We start from the raw sequence: 14,995 nt of genomic DNA, 5'->3' as shown, positions 1-14,995 counted from the left end.
AATGAGGTTCTTCCGACTCACCTTCAAGTGCTTCGTGGATTGCTTCTGAGCTCCCCGGGCACGGAGCCGCCCCCGAGCCGCCCCCGGTCCCCGGCCCCCCGCGCCATGCCCCCCGTCCCCGCCGACACGGCCGCCCCGCAGCCGCCCGCCGCCCCGCGCCGCGACGCCGCCGCCGCCGCCGCCCCGCCGGGCTCCGGTAAGCGCGGGGCAGGCGGCCCGGGGAGGGGGGGGGGACGGGGACGGGGACGGGGACGCGGGGACGCGGTGCGGGGAGGGGACGGGGACGCGCGGGGAGGTGCGGGGGGGACCCCACGGCCACGCGCGACCGCGGCGCGCCCCCTCCCGCCGCCGCGGGGTGAGTCACCGCTCTGCATTGTGACGTCACGCGCCGGCCTGACATCTGACGTCACGGCCCGAGTGGGGGGCTCGGGGGGGAGGGGGGCAGCGAGCGCCCTCCCCCCCCCTCCCCCCCCCCCCCCGGGCGCCCTTCCCCTCCGTCCGACCCCACGGGCGCCCGTGCCGGTGGCGTGGGCCCCCCTGTCCCCGCAGAGGGCGCGGAGCCCCCCGCGGCGGGCGAGGAGCGGGCGGTGACGGCGCCGCTGGTGGGGCCCCCCGGCCCCCCCAAAGCGGCCGCCCCCGAGCGGGAGACGTGGACGCGGCAGATGGACTTCATCATGTCCTGCGTGGGCTTCGCCGTGGGGCTGGGCAACGTCTGGCGCTTCCCCTACCTGTGCTACAAGAACGGCGGAGGTGAGCCCCACCGGCACCCCGACGCAGGGGGGGGGGCGCAAACCGGGGGGGCGCACCCCGCACGGTGCCCCGCGGCCCGTGGGGATGCCCCCGACGGGGTTACGGGGCCACCCGCGCGGGTGCGGGGCCGCCCCGTGGGGCTGCTGGGGGTCTCGTGGGGGTCGGGGGCCGCGGGCAGCCCCCCGGCACCTGCCCGCCCTGACCTACATCGGCGGCGCGGCGAGGGGGAGTGCGCGGAGGCCCGCTCGCCATTCGCTGCGCCCAGCGGGCGGCGCGGGGGGGACCGGGGCGGGGGGGGGGGGAAGCGGCGGCTGAGCCTGCCCCGCGTGTGCCCCCCCTCCCCGGTCCCAGGCGTCTTCCTCATCCCCTACCTGCTCATCGTCTTCGTGGGCGGCATCCCCGTCTTCTTCCTGGAGGTGGCCCTGGGACAGTTCATGAAGCAGGGGGGCATCGCCGCCTGGAACATCGCCCCCCTCTTCAAAGGTACCGCCGGCACCCCGCTGCCCTTTAAATCCCCCCCCCTCGGCCCTGCCCGGGGGCCCCCCGGCACCCTGCCCACGCGCTGCTGGCGGCTCCCTGCCCACACCCTGCCTGCTGCCTGCACCTTGCCCGTGTCCCGCGGGCGCCCTGGCCAAGGGTGGCAGCTCCCCGCTGCGCCCGTGCCGCCCTGCCCTGCCCCGCGGCTCCCCGTCTGCCGCCGCCGGCTTCCCCCGAGCGCTGCCGGGTCCCGTCCCTCCGCCCACCTCCTGCGGTTCACCACATCCTGCCCCGGGCTCCCCGCACACCCCGAGCCGTCACCGCCGTCCTACCCTGAGCCGTCACCGCCGTCCTGCCCCGTCCTCGCCCGCACCCCGCGTCCTGCCCAGGGTTTCCACCCCCCCGCACGTCCCCGCCGGGTTGGGTTGCCGTGGGTGGGCTGGGCCCCGCGCCAGCCCCCGCGGGCTCTGACGTCCCGGTGGTGCTTCAGGTCTGGGCTTGGCCTCCATGGTGATCGTCTTCTTCTGCAACTCCTACTACATCATGATCCTGGTGTGGGGGCTCTTCTACCTGGTGCACTCGCTGACCGACACGCTGCCCTGGGCCACCTGCGGCCACGCCTGGAACACGGAGCAGTGCGCCGAGTTCTTCCACCTCGAGCTGTGCCGGAATGCCAGCACCAACGCCAGCGCCGCCGCCGCCGCCGGGGCCCTCAACTTCAGCTGCACCGACCTGGCCAACAAGCGCTCGCCCGTCATCGAGTTCTGGGAGTGAGTGCGGGGACGGCGGCGCGGGGACACGGCGGGCCGGGGGGACGTGCCGGCGCTCAGCGCTGCCCCGCTGTGCAGGAACAAGGTGCTGCGGCTCTCGGGGGACCTCAGCGAGCCGGGGGAGATGAACTGGCAGATGATTCTCTGCCTGGTCACCACCTGGGTCGTCGTCTACTTCTGCATCTGGAAGGGCGTCAAGTCGACGGGGAAGGTAACGCTGGGGGGGCTGCGGTACTGCCTCCCTCCCGTCCTCCCCACCGGTCCCACGTCTGTCTGGGGGGTGCCTCCAGCAGCTGGGGACATCCCAGGTCCTGGTCTCACTGGGGACACCTGCGGCGCATGACGGAGAGCCACAGCCCTGCCCCACAGCCCGGCTGGGGGGGCTGGGGCTCACCAGCACCCCCTCCTCCTCCGCAGATCGTCTACTTCACGGCGCTCTTCCCCTACGTGGTCCTCATCCTGCTGCTGGTCCACGGCGTGACGCTGCCCGGGGCGCTGGGCGGCATCGTCTACTACCTGAAACCCGACTGGTCCAAGCTGGCCGAGGCGCAGGTGAGGGCAGGGGGAGGGAGGCGAGGGCCGGGGGGGGCCGGGACAGGGACACACGCTGCGCCCCCCCGGCACCCCCAACGGTCCCCCTGTGCCGCAGGTCTGGATCGACGCCGGCACCCAGATCTTCTTCTCCTACGCCATCGGGCTGGGCGCCCTGACCGCGCTGGGCAGCTACAACCGCTTCCACAACAACTGCTACAGGTAGGGCCGTGCCGCCCGCGAGGGAAGCCCCTGGGGCCCCCCATCACCCCCCCGGCGCCCCGTGACCCTCTCTGCCCGCAGGGACGCCTACATCCTGGCCGTCATCAACAGCTCCACCAGCTTCTTCGCCGGCTTCGTCGTGTTCTCCGTGCTGGGTTTCATGGCCTCAGAGCAAGGCGTGGATATCTCCAAGGTGGCCGAGTCCGGTGAGTGGTGGGCGGTCCAGCGGGTGCCGGCCGGTCCCGTGTCCCCCGTGGGGCTGGCACCGCTGACCCCGCTGTCCCGCAGGCCCTGGGCTGGCCTTCATCGCCTACCCCAAAGCCGTGACGCTGATGCCCTTGTCCCCGCTGTGGGCCACGCTCTTCTTCTTCATGCTCCTGGTGCTGGGGCTGGACAGCCAGGTACGGCGACAGGGATGGGCACGGGGCTGGGGCTGGGGCCACGGCCGCACGCCCCCGCTGAGCCCCGCCGTGTGCCGCAGTTTGTCGGTGTGGAGGGTTTCATCACGGGCATCCTGGACCTGTTCCCCCAGCCGGGGGCCGGCTCGCTGCGCCGCGAGCTCACCGCCGCGCTCTGCTGCGTCGTCTGCTGCCTCATCGACCTCTCCATGGTGACACAGGTGGGGACACGGGACAGCCGTGGGGACGTCGTGCTGTCCCCTCCCGTGGCATGGGGCAGGAGCTCCCGTGGCCCGTGGGGTGTCTGTGCTGGCGGGGGGGTCTCGGTGACGTTTGGGACAGGCGGCGCAGCCCAGTGACGCGTGTCGCCGTCCCCGCAGGGCGGCATGTACGTGTTCCAGCTCTTTGACTACTACTCGGCCAGCGGGATCACGCTGCTGTGGCAGGCCTTCTGGGAGTGCGTGGTCATCGCCTGGGTCTACGGTGAGGCCGTGGGACGGGGAGGGACGGCGGGGACGGGCACCCCACGGGCCCCGGCTGTGACATCCCTGTCCCCGCAGGCGCCGACCGCTTCATGGACGACGTGGCCCGCATGATCGGCTACCGGCCCCTGCCCTTCATGAAGTGGTGCTGGGCCGTGGTGACGCCGCTGGTCTGCGTGGTGAGCCGGGGACACGCTCACGCGTGGGCTGGGACAGGCGCGCGCCCTCGCGCGGCCCCGTGCGCGCTGCCCCCGCTGCACTGCGGGCACCGGGCTCCCCCCGGCGGCTGCTGGGGGCACGGCAGGGCGCTGGGTGCTGGGCGCAGGGTGCTGGGTGCTGGGACACGCGTGGGTGTGGGATGGCACAGCCGGGACCTCGCTGCCCCTCTGCCCAGGGCATCTTCGTGTTCCACGTGGTGAACTACAAGCCGCTGACGTACAACAAGACGTACGTGTACCCGTGGTGGGGCGACGCCATCGGCTGGGTCCTGGCACTGTCCTCCATGCTCTGCATCCCCTGCACCGTCCTCTACAAGCTCCTGCGCTGCAAAGGCTCCCTGCGCGAGGTGAGGCGGCTCCGTCCCCACCCCGTCTCTGTCATCCCCGTCCCAGCCTCGCCCCCGTCCCAATGTGAATCCCGTCCCCTATGCCACCTCTGTCCCATCGCCACCCAGGTCTCATCGCTGTCCTTGCTGGCATCTCTGTCCCAGCCCATGCTGAATCCCATCCTCATCCCCACTGCCTTCTCACCTCCATCTGAATCCTGTCCCCGTTAATATCTCAGTGCCACCCCCGTCCAAATCCCATCCCCATCCCGTCACCATCTCAGATTTATCCCCGTGCCCCCCTCTATCCCTCTCCCAATCCCATTTCCACCCTTCCCCACTCCAATCTCAGCCCCATCCCCACCCCATCCCCGTGGGCAGGGGCATGCCCCGTGCCACCCCCGTCTCAGTGGCCCCAGTGCTGAGCTGGTCCCGTCCCCGCAGCGCTGGCAGCTCCTGACCACGCCGATCTGGGGCCACCACCACCTGGAGTACCTGACGCCCGAGGCCGAAGCCAAGCTCCTGGCCCCGGAGCCCCCCAAGGAGAAGGCGACGCTCTTCGAGACTGTGATCTGAGCGTGGGGAGGGTCGCGCTGCTCCCGCCTGCCATAGCAATAATGCCAGCACCGCCTCCCACCCTCGCTGCCCCGCGCCTGGACCCCCCTCCCCCCCGCCGTGGGGCCGGGGCTCCTCGGGGACACGGGGCCGGGGCGGCTGCGGGGGTCCCCGACACAGGGGCGTGTGGCACCGGGGGAGGGGGTGGCTTGGGGAGGGTGGGGGAGGGTGGGGGGAAAGCGAGCGGGACAGCCCCTCCCCGGTGTCCGTCCCCACGTCCCGGCCCCCCCCCCCCCCCCGTCCCATCCCGGCCCCCCCAGCCGGTGGCACCTCGCTCACTAACCGCTTCTGTAGCGTTTGTCTGGTGTAACCCCGACCGCCCCGACATCTGGCAATAAACTGGGAGACCCTGGCACCCCCGCCTCGGGAAGGGGGCACCGCATTTTGGGGGGGTGGGGAGTGCTGGGGGGGGGGGCTGCTGCCCCTGGGGTGGCACTGGAAGGGGCTGGCGGAGCAGAGGGGGCTGCGGGTGCGAGGCTGCCCCTCGCCGCTGGGAGAATTGGGGTTGTGGGGGGGGCAGCTGCTGCCCTGTGGGGGGTTGTGGGGCTGAGCCCTGGCTCATTGTCCCTCGCTGATCCTGCCCGTCTCTGCTATGCAGTCCCCTGGGACCGAGGGGCCCCAACTGCCTTGGCACCTCAAGTTGCCCGAGCCTGGCTCCAGGGCACAGCTGGGGGTGTCGGAGGCTGTGCGCCCTGCGCCTGGCGCTGGTGGTTTGTGTGGGGCTGTGCCCCACCTCCCTCCGTGCCCAGCAGTGGCACCGATTCCCTCCAGCAGCACCATGGCCACCCCAGGAGGTCCCGGAGCATCCTGCCCTGCAGCGGGGTCGGGGACGTCCCCACCAAGAGGGACGAGGGGGTACAAGTGCCACCACCGCCTGCCCGGGCCTTCCTCGGGCGCAGGTCTGTGTGGGGGGCTGCGTCGTACCGCGTCACACCACGCCGTGCCTCAGGGCTCTGTCCTAACACACCGTGCTGTGCCGTGCCATGACCGGGGCTACATTCTGCCAGTCCAGGGGCCGTCCCGTGCCGGGTGGCCGTGCTGTGCCGTGCCAGGGCCCGCACTGAGCTCCCGGTGGCACCATGGCGCAGCAGGGGCTCGTCCCCAGGTGCCACCCAGTCCCACCACTGCACCCTCTCACCCCGCCGGGCCGAGCTGGCCGTTCCTGCCCCACCGGCAGCGCACTCGGTAATTAGCGCGGGCAGGGCACGGAAGCACCGTTGATAATTGGCGGTGACTCGTTAGCGCTGGAGCGCCGCGTGCCCGGGGCGCGGCAGGACTTTCCGGCAGGGCTGGTCGGCGGGGCCGCCTGGCGTCCCGGTGCGCCGGGGCCGTGCGGGTGCCCGCTGCCGCAGCGGGGCCGGGGCTGGGCGAGGAGGGCGCGGAGGTGAGCGTCGGCATCGCCCTCGCTTCATGTCGCAGCACGCCGCGGCCCTGCCGCCCCCTCGATAAAAGGCACGGCCGCGGGCCAGCGTCGGGGCGCTGCCGGCGGAGACGGTGAGAGCACAGGGACTGGGACGGGGGGAGGGAAACTTGAAGGGAAAGGGGGGAGAGGAGGTGCTGGGAGAGGGCTCTTTGCCACCTGGACTTTCCCCACAGCCCCACGCGAGCCCGCGTCACGGGTTTGACACACGCTGTGCCCCCCGCAGGGACGGTGCCCGCGGCACCATGAACCGGATCACGGTGTACGAGCGCGCCAACTTCGAGGGGCTGAGCCGGGAGTTCACCTGCGACGTGCCCGACCTGCACGAGCTGGACTTCGGGAACTGCATCGCCTCCCTGAAGGTGGTGGGGCAGCCCTGGATCGCTTACACGGAGCCCAAGTACGAGGGGGAGCCGCACGCCTTCGAGGAGGGCGAGTACCCCTCGGTGGGGCGGCCCAACAGCTTCTCGGCGCTGCGCCTGGTGCACGACGACCTGGGGGACCCCCAGATCACCCTCTACGAGCGCCCCAACTTCCAGGGGGCCTGCAAGGTGGTGACGGAGGAGACCAACCTGGCCTACGGCTACTTCAACGACCGCGTGGCCTCCCACGTGGTGCAGCGGGGGGTCTGGCTGCTCTACCAGCACCCCGGCCGCGGGGGCTGGCACTGCCTGGCCTGGCCCGGTGAGCGCCTCGCCGACTACAAGCCCGAGCTGAACTTCCAGGCGAGGCTCTCCCACCTGCGCCCGCTGCGGCCCGGGCGGCCTCTGGTCTCGGCGCGCCTCCTGTGGGAGCAGAAGCGGGTGGAGGCCGAGCGGGAGGTGCTGGTGGACGAGATTGTGGGGGTGAACGAGACGGCGGCGGAGCAGGCGCTGGCGGCCGGCAGCACGCGGGAGTACAGCACCACGCTCTGGCAGAGCTTCCACTTCAGCAACGCCACCAGCCTGAAGGCCGGGCTCTCCTTCACGCTGGCCGTGGAGGCCTCCAACGTCTTCACGGTGCAGAAGGGGCGCAGCGAGTCCAGCACGCGGCGGGAGCGGGTGGAGGTGCAGCTGCCGGCCAAGATCCCCCCGCGCACGGTGCTGAGCATCCGCGTGCTGCGCAAGGAGGTGACGCTGTCCGTGCCCGTGCTGCTCACCGTCACCCAGAACGAGGCGGTGCGCACCGAGCTGGGCGAGTACCGCAGCGTCTCGGGCACCAACATCAGCGCCCACTTCAGCATGAAGCCTCTGCCGGCCGCTGGCACGGAGCCGGGGGGCGCAGTGGGGACGGAGCAGGTGCCCGGCGGGTGCTGAGCCCATGCTGCCGCCCCGCGTGCCCTGCTCACGGTGTGGGGTTGTGGGGTGCGTGCCCTTGGGGACACCTTGGTGGGTGGCTCCGGTGGGCAGGACCCGGTGCTGCAGCTGACCCCACGGTGCCCAGGGAGCCCCAACATGTGGGCAGTGACAATAAATCCCGTCCTGAAGTGCCCCGCTGCTGCTGCTGCTGCTGCTGCTGGGGGCTGGCGGCGGCCATGTTGCGGGGGAAGTGTGAGGGGATGTGGTGGGGATGTGTGGCTGTGGGGACATGGTGGGGATGGACACGAGTGGCTGTGGGGACATCAGGGGGGGACGCAGGAATAGACACCGGTGGCAGTGGGGACATAAAGGGGGGGACACTTGGGGCTGTGGGGACACAAGAGGGGACATGGGGATGGACATGGGTGGCCGTGGGGACATAAAGGGGGGATGCGGGGATAGACATGGGTGGCCGTGGGGACATAAAGGGGGGGACATGGGGACATAAAGGGGGGAAACTTGAGGCTCGGGGGACACGAGGATGGACACGGGTGGCTGTGGGGACATGAAGGGGGATGCTTGTGGCTAGGGGGGACAAGGGGATGGACACGTGTGGCTGTGGGGACACAGTGAAGGACACGGGTGGCCATGGGGACACAAGAGGGGGCATGGGGATGGGCACGGGTGGTTGTGGGGACACACGGGGGGGGTGACATGTGGCTGTGGGGACACAAAGGGGGACACGGGGATTGACGGGGTGGCCATGGGGACACAGTGAGGGATATATATGGCCGTGGGGACACAAGGGGGGACACGGGGATGGACACGCGTGGCTGTGGGGACACAATGAGGGACACGGGTGGCCGTGGGTGCACACTGAGGGACCCCCGTGGCGGCCCGGCCGGGCCCTCTGGGGCTCCCCGGGGCCGCCCCCTCCAGCCCCCAGCCCCGCCCCGGGCCTGCCCCCCACGTGGCGGCGGCCGCCTGTCCCTTTAAAAGACACCCCTACCCTCCCTCCTAGCCACGCCCCCCTTCTTCCTATTCGCCGAACCCTCTCGGTTCTCCCCCTCCCTATTGGCCGCGGCGTGCGGCGCGCGGAGCCGATTGGCTCGGCGAGCCGGGCCGGCCCGCCCTCCTCCCCGGGCGGGGAGGAGGAGGGCGCCAAGATGGCGGCGGCGATGGCGGCGGCGGCGGAGCCGGCGGAGGAGGAGGCGGAGGCGCTGGGGCTCTTCACCGGCATCGGCCTGAGCGAGGCCAAGGCCCGCGAGACGCTGCGCAACGCCGCCCTCAGCGCCCAGCTCCGCCGGGCCGTGCTGCAGGCCCGCGGTGCGCTGGGCTCCGGCCTGGACAAGGCCACCGGGGCTCTGCTCTACAACGCGGCCGCCCGGCTCCGCGACCCCGGCCGCCTGGCCTTCCTCGTGGCGTACATCGGCCGCGGGGACATCCGCAGCGACCTGCAGCTCGGCGGTGCGGCGCGGCCGGGGGGGCGCCGGGGGGGGGGGTCCTGGGGGGCCTTATGGGGAGATGTGGGGGGCCTTGGGGGGATCCTGGGGTTGTCCGGGGGGGGCCTTGGGGGGTCCTGGGGGGCTTGGGGAGGGCCTTGGGGGGCTTTAGGGGGGGTCCCTGGGGGGGCTTATGAGGGTCCTGGGGGGCTTGGGGAGGGCCTTGGGGGGCTTATGGGGGTCCTGGGGGGCTTGGGGAGGGCCTTGGGGGCCTTATGGGGGTCCTGGGGGGCTTATGGGGGTCCTGGGGGGCTTGGGGGAGTGCTTGGATTGTCCAGGGGGGCTTTGGGGGGTCCTGGGGTTGTCCTTGGGGGGTTTGGAGGGGGGTCCTAAGGGCCTTAGGTGGGGTCCTGGGGGGCTTTGGGGGGGGCTTGAGGAGGGCTTTGGGGGGGTTCTGGGGGGCTTGGGGGGGTCCTGGAGGGCTTAGGGAGGGCCTGGGGGGGGGGTCCTGGAATTGTTCTGGGGGGCTTGGGGAGGGCCTTTGTGGGGTCCCAGGGTTTTTGGGGGGGGCCCGTGCCGCTGCTGACGGCGCTGTGCCCGCAGCCGCCCTGCAGTACCTGCGCAGCCACCCGCTTGACCCCCTGGATGCAGCCGACTTCGAGCAGGCGTGCGGCGTGGGCGTGCGGGTCAGCCCCGAGCAGATCGAGGAGGCGGTGAGAGATGGGGGGCTGCGGGGCAGGGGGCAACACAAGGGAGCGGGGGCGTTTCGGGGGGGGCAACACACGGGATCAGGACCCTCAGGACTGGGGAGTCTTGGGGGTGGGACGCCACACAGGGTTGGGGAGTCTGGGGGGACGCCACGTGGGACCAGGGGGTGGGGGGGGACACGCAGCGTGGGGCTGGGGGGTCCAGGGGAGGGACCCCACACAGGACTGGGGGGCCCCGGCTCGCCGCTCAGCCCCGGCGCGCCCGTTCCGCTCGCCAGGTGGAGGCCGTGATCAGCCGGCACCGGGAGGAGCTGCTGGCCGAGCGCTACCGCTTCAACATGGGGCTGCTGATGGGTGAGTTGGGGCGGCGGGGTCCCCGTCCCTTGACAGGACCTCCTCCTGCCCTGTGTCCTGTCCCCCTCCGGGCTTCCACAGCCCCTGGCACCCTGCTGTAGGAGCAGGGGCACCCCCGGTGCCCTGGGTCCGTCCCGGGGCTGCTGGCTCAGGAGTCGATGTGGGGAGCCCTGGCCAAACCCGCCGGGCCCCTCGCCCACGCTGTGCTCCCCCCTGCAGGGGAGGCGCGCAGCCGGCTGCAGTGGGCGGACGGGAAGAGCATCAAGAACGAGGTGGACCTGCAGGTGGGTGCGGGTCGGGCACTGCCTGTCCCCTGTCGGTGTGGGGCCGGGGACAGCTTGTCCTAGGTGGGTGTGGGACAGGCTGCGGGTCACGGGGCTGCCCTCAGGCCCTGGGGCACTGTATCAAGATGTTCTTGTTTTTCCCAGGTGCTGCATTTGCTGGGACCAAAGACAGAAGCAGACCTGGAAAAGAAACCAAAGGTGATGCAGTGGGGAAGGCTGGGAACTGGGCTGGCATTTCCCTGGCTCCCAAACAGCTGCTCTGCAGCCCCAGCCACCCTCGGGGCTGTGCTCTGGGCTGGCTCCCGTCCCCGTACGTGGTCCCGCTGCTCCTCAAGTGCTCTGTGGGGTCTGGGGCTGTGCGAGGAGCCTGCTGTGGCCCTGCACTTCCCACACCAACCGGGGCCCAGCCACCACCCTGGGATGGGGCCGAGGGGGGAGGGAGCGCGTTGGAGCTGGACGCTAAGGCTGCGCTCGTCCCTGCAGGCTACGAAGGCCCGGCCGGTCCAGGAAGAGAAGCAGAAGGCGCCCGCGGTGGAGAACGGTGAGGGGCTCTGTCATCCTGCCAGGAGCTGCCCCAGCCCTCCGGTTCCTGGGGCTCGGCCCCAGGAGCAACCTGGGCTGTGGTCAGGCAGCTCGCAGTGCTTGGGGAGCTCCCTTTGTCCCATCAGGCAGCGCTGCTGCTGCACGTTTTGTCCTTTACGGGTAAAAAGTGAGGTCTCAGCAGCACAGTGGGCAGGCGGAGGAGGAGGAGGCGGCACCGGCTCGGCCCTGTCTCTCTTTGCAGGCGAGGTGGGCACGGAGACGAAATCGCTGCTGGAGCAGCTGCGGGGAGAAGCCCTCAAGTTCCACAAGCCGGGTGAGCGCGAGGAAGCGCTGCCGCGTGCTGGCCCCAGCTTTGTGTCCCGGGGGGGGGGGGGGGGCTGTCCTGGCCCTGTGCCCTTCCCCACGGGCTGCTGGGCTTGGGGCGGTGCCGCAGCCCTGACCACGCTGTCACCCCAGGAGAGAACTACAAGACGGAGGGCTACGTGGTGACGCCCAACACCATGGCGCTGCTGAAGCAGCACCTGGCAGTCACGGGCGGGCAGGTGAGCTCGGGTCTCCTCTGAGGGGGGGTTCTGTTGTGCAGCGGGGTGTCAGGGAGGCACGGGGGCCTGCAGGGGACTCCTCGGTACCCCCCCCCCGCAGGGGGTGTCTCCCGCTGCGGGACAGACGTCCCGTTTTCTCCTGGCAGGTGCGGACGCGGTTCCCCCCTGAGCCCAACGGGATCCTGCACATCGGACACGCCAAGGCCATCAACTTCAATTTCGGCTACGCCAAGGTGAGCGGTGCCACCGGGCTGTGCCCAGGCCCCTCGGGGAAACGGGTGCTCACTGTCCCCGTGTCCCCAGGCCAACGGGGGCGTGTGCTTCCTGCGCTACGACGACACCAACCCCGAGAAGGAGGAGGAGAAGTACTTCACGGCCATCCGGGAGATGGTGGAGTGGCTCGGTACAGCTCGGGCTGGCGAGGGCAGGGTGGGCCGGGCTGCCGCCAGGGACATCCCCGCGTGCAGGTCCCGCTGCTGGCCCCGGGGGCGGCTCCAACCTGCCCCGTCCCCTCAGGCTACCAGCCCTACGCGGTGACCCACGCCTCGGACTACTTCGACCAGCTCTACGCCTGGGCCCTGGAGCTCATCCGCAGGTGGGTGTGCCGGGGCGGTGGGTGGGGATGCTCAGGGGACGCGCTGCCCGTGTCCGCTGACCGCGTGTCCCCCTTACAGGGGCCAGGCCTACGTCTGCCACCAGAAGGTCGAGGAGATCAAGGGCCACAACCCGCCGCCCTCGCCGTGGCGGGACCGGCCCGTGGAGGAATCGCTCCTGCTCTTCGAGGTACTCGTGGCCGGGGGCAGGTGCTGCAGGACTGTGGGTTTCAGATCCGTGGCCCAGCTGACGGCTGCTCCCCGCCCCGCAGGACATGCGAAAGGGCAAGTTTGGGGAGGGGGAGGCCACGCTGCGGATGAAGCTGGTGATGGAGGACGGGAAGATGGACCCCGTCGCCTACCGCGTCAAGTTCACTCCGCACCACCGCACCGGGGACAAATGGTAGGGAGAGTCCCGGTGATTGTGGGGACGGGTCTGCGTCTTGGGGGACCGGGTGGGTCTCGGGGGCGGGGAGGGGGGGTGCAGGGAGCCCAGGGCAGACTGCATCCTCCTCGCAGGTGCATCTACCCCACGTACGACTACACGCACTGCCTGTGCGACTCCATCGAGCACATCACGCACTCCCTCTGCACCAAGGAGTTCCAGGCCAGGTGAGCACCGTGCGCGGCCCGGGGCCGATCCCTGCTGGGCAGGGGGGCTGAGGGCAGGCGTGGGGCTGAGCCAGGTTATTCCTGCGCCTTCCTCGCAGGCGCTCCTCCTACTTCTGGTTGTGCAACGCGCTGGACGTCTACTGCCCTGTGCAGTGGGAGTACGGGCGCCTGAACCTGCTCTACACCGTCGTCTCCAAGAGGAAAATCATCCGCCTGGTGGAGACGGGTGCTGTGAGGTAGGACCGGGGCCAGCAGCCAGGGTGGGGCTTGCTCGGAGCGTGTTTTTGGTCGTGACACCGGTGTTTTCTCAGGGACTGGGACGACCCGCGGCTCTTCACCCTGACAGCCCTGCGCCGGCGAGGCTTCCCCCCCGAGGCCATCAACAACTTCTGCGCCCGGGTAGGCGCCGTGGGGCGGGGCGAGGCGGCGGGCAGCCACGTCCCCCAGCCCCCGGGGTGACGGCAGGCCGTCCCGCAGGTCGGTGTGACCGTGGCCCAGGCAACGATGGAGCCGCACCTGCTGGAGGCATGCGTGCGGGAGGTGCTGAACGAGCAGGCCCCCCGCGCCATGGCCGTGCTGGAGCCTCTCAAGGTCACCATCACCAACTTCCCCGCTCCTGAGGTGAGGCGGCCGCAGGCTGGGCTGGGAGCGGGGGTTCCCCGGGGTCGGTGTTCACCCCCCTGCCTGTCCCCAGACAATCGATGTCCTTGTGCCCAACTTCCCAGCCGATGAGAGCCGGGGCTTCCACAAAGTGCCCTTCCAGCCCACCGTCTACATCGAGGAGACCGATTTCAGGGAGGTGAGCTGGGCACGGTGCTCTGTGCCCCCTGGGAACGGCATCGGCGTGGGGGAGACAGGAGGAGGGGGGACAAAGAGGTGCTGGCACGGGGAACCTGTGCTGGGCCCCCTCTTGCAGCGGTGAACTGTCTCGCAGGAGCTGGACAAGGGCTACAAGCGGCTGGCCCCGGGGCAGCCCGTGGGACTGCGCCACGCTGGCTACGTCATCGCCGTCCAGAACGTCATCAAGGTGGGGGACCTGGGGGTGGGCGCGGGCTCCCTGCCACCCCCGGGCCTTGCAGGGCCGTGGGAGCAGAGCCTTGTGGGCGCAGGGCGGCCCCGAGACGGGGCTCCGTGCCTCAGCCCCAGCTGCGCTGCGGGGCAGGGCTCCGGTCTGACGGCTCCTCTCGCCTCGCCCAGAACGCCAGCGGGCGCGTGATGGAGCTGGAGGTGACCTGCACGAAGTCAGACGCGGCCGAGAAGCCCAAAGCCTTCATCCACTGGGTGTCGGAGCCTCTGACGTGCGAAGTGCGGCTCTACGAGCGGCTGTGAGTAGGGGGCTGCGGGCAGGGGCTGGCGCAGCGGTGCTGCCGGCGCCGGGACTGGCACTGCCTGGCTCCTGCCGACCGCTGAAACCAGAGCTGCGTCTTCAGCGCCTTTCTGTCCCTCGCGGCTCTGCGTTCCCCCTTCTGGCAGGGTTTTGTCCCCAGGGGAGGGACGGCGCCCTGGGGGCCAGGCGCTACTGCTGCCCTCCAGCCCCTCGCCCCCCGGCGTCGGATGAGACTGTCCTTTTTCAGGTTTTTGCACAAAAATCCCGAGGACCCAGCGGAGGTTCCGGGGGGCTTTCTGAGCGATCTCAATCCTGTGAGTGCTGGCAGGAGCTGGTACCCGCTTCCCTGCAGCCCCTCCTGCTCCCCTGTCCCTGGTGGCAGCAGGAGTTGGGGCAGGGGGCCCAGGGGCGCTGTGACAGCGCTGTCCCCTCCCGCCAGGACTCCCTGCGCGTGGTGGACAATGCCCTGGCTGACAGATCCGTCCTCGCCGCCCAGCCCTTTGCCAAATTCCAGTTTGAGCGCCTGGGCTACTTCTCCGTGGATCCCGACAGCACGGAGGGGAAGGTGAGCCCCGCGGCAGGACACCCCCACGGAGCTGCGGCCCCCCCGCCCCCCGCCGTGGGAGCTGCGGGGCTCAGCGCCTCCCCCTGCCTCTCTCTCCCCAGCTGGTGTTCAACCGCACGGTGACGCTGAAGGAAGACCCTGGCAAAGCCTGAGCGGAGGCCCCGTTGCCCCCGCCACCGCCGCCGCTTGCGTGCCCGGCTGTGGGGCCGCGTCCCTGGGGGGGGGGGGGGGTCAGGCTGGAGCCCGGCCCCTGCGCCCCCCTCCCCAGCGCCACAGCTGCCTTAGCACAGCCCCGCGGGGCCGTGCCCGCCCCCCCCACGGCATCACCTCAATAAACTGGAGCATCCCACCCGTGGCTCCGTGCTCTCCCTGCCTGCTGTGGCCCCGGGGGGCTGCGGGGGTCCCCTGGGGGCTTGGGGACACGGGGGGGGGGGTGACACGGGGGGGCGCGGGCACAGCGCCCAGCACCATCCTGCCTTAGGGTAGACTCGAGTGTGTGTGTGTGGGGGGGGGGGTCCCCAGCCTGGGGCGCCCTGACCC

General features: G+C 71.2%; 3 protein-coding genes across 5 annotated transcripts; all 3 read left to right on the top strand.

Annotated features, from left to right (window-relative positions):
- The first annotated feature begins 175 nt into the window (after positions 1–175).
- Positions 176–5,142, top strand: SLC6A8 (solute carrier family 6 member 8). The gene is made up of 14 exons (XM_035546854.2): positions 176–196; positions 550–750; positions 1,102–1,233; positions 1,718–1,997; positions 2,076–2,208; positions 2,415–2,549; positions 2,647–2,750; positions 2,832–2,956; positions 3,039–3,151; positions 3,232–3,369; positions 3,529–3,631; positions 3,709–3,809; positions 4,025–4,195; positions 4,619–5,142. Exons 2-14 carry the CDS (start codon positions 663–665, stop codon positions 4,748–4,750), a joined length of 1,755 nt encoding a protein of 584 aa, XP_035402747.1. The 5' UTR covers positions 176–196; positions 550–662; the 3' UTR covers positions 4,751–5,142.
- Positions 5,143–5,926: 784 nt separating this feature from the next.
- Positions 5,927–7,638, top strand: LOC118248130 (epidermal differentiation-specific protein-like). The gene is made up of 2 exons (XM_035546789.2): positions 5,927–5,974; positions 6,436–7,638. The coding sequence occupies exon 2, from the start codon at positions 6,455–6,457 to the stop codon at positions 7,502–7,504; it is 1,050 nt and encodes a 349-aa protein (XP_035402682.1). The 5' UTR covers positions 5,927–5,974; positions 6,436–6,454; the 3' UTR covers positions 7,505–7,638.
- A 981-nt stretch (positions 7,639–8,619) lies between these two features.
- On the top strand, positions 8,620–14,804 carry QARS1 (glutaminyl-tRNA synthetase 1). Of its 3 annotated transcripts, XM_035546583.1 has the most exons (23): positions 8,620–8,953; positions 9,532–9,641; positions 9,914–9,989; positions 10,209–10,273; positions 10,418–10,471; positions 10,757–10,814; positions 11,058–11,129; positions 11,273–11,358; positions 11,505–11,591; positions 11,662–11,761; positions 11,875–11,953; positions 12,033–12,141; positions 12,224–12,354; positions 12,471–12,563; positions 12,662–12,799; positions 12,875–12,962; positions 13,041–13,184; positions 13,258–13,362; positions 13,498–13,590; positions 13,761–13,888; positions 14,138–14,204; positions 14,330–14,455; positions 14,557–14,804. In XM_035546583.1, the coding sequence occupies exons 1-23, from the start codon at positions 8,653–8,655 to the stop codon at positions 14,605–14,607; spliced, it is 2,361 nt and encodes a 786-aa protein (XP_035402476.1). In that variant the 5' UTR covers positions 8,620–8,652; the 3' UTR covers positions 14,608–14,804. The 3 variants fall into 3 exon arrangements, with proteins under 3 accessions (XP_035402476.1, XP_035402475.1, XP_035402474.1); XM_035546582.1 differs by having other exon boundaries at positions 8,622–8,953; positions 14,138–14,455; XM_035546581.2 differs by having other exon boundaries at positions 8,622–8,953; positions 10,757–11,129.
- Positions 14,805–14,995: the final 191 nt, after the last annotated feature.

This window comes from Cygnus atratus, chromosome 10, assembly GCF_013377495.2.
Source record: "Cygnus atratus isolate AKBS03 ecotype Queensland, Australia chromosome 10, CAtr_DNAZoo_HiC_assembly, whole genome shotgun sequence".
NCBI classification, from domain to species: domain Eukaryota; kingdom Metazoa; phylum Chordata; class Aves; order Anseriformes; family Anatidae; genus Cygnus; species Cygnus atratus.
This window is presented reverse-complemented; position numbering and strand designations above follow the sequence as displayed.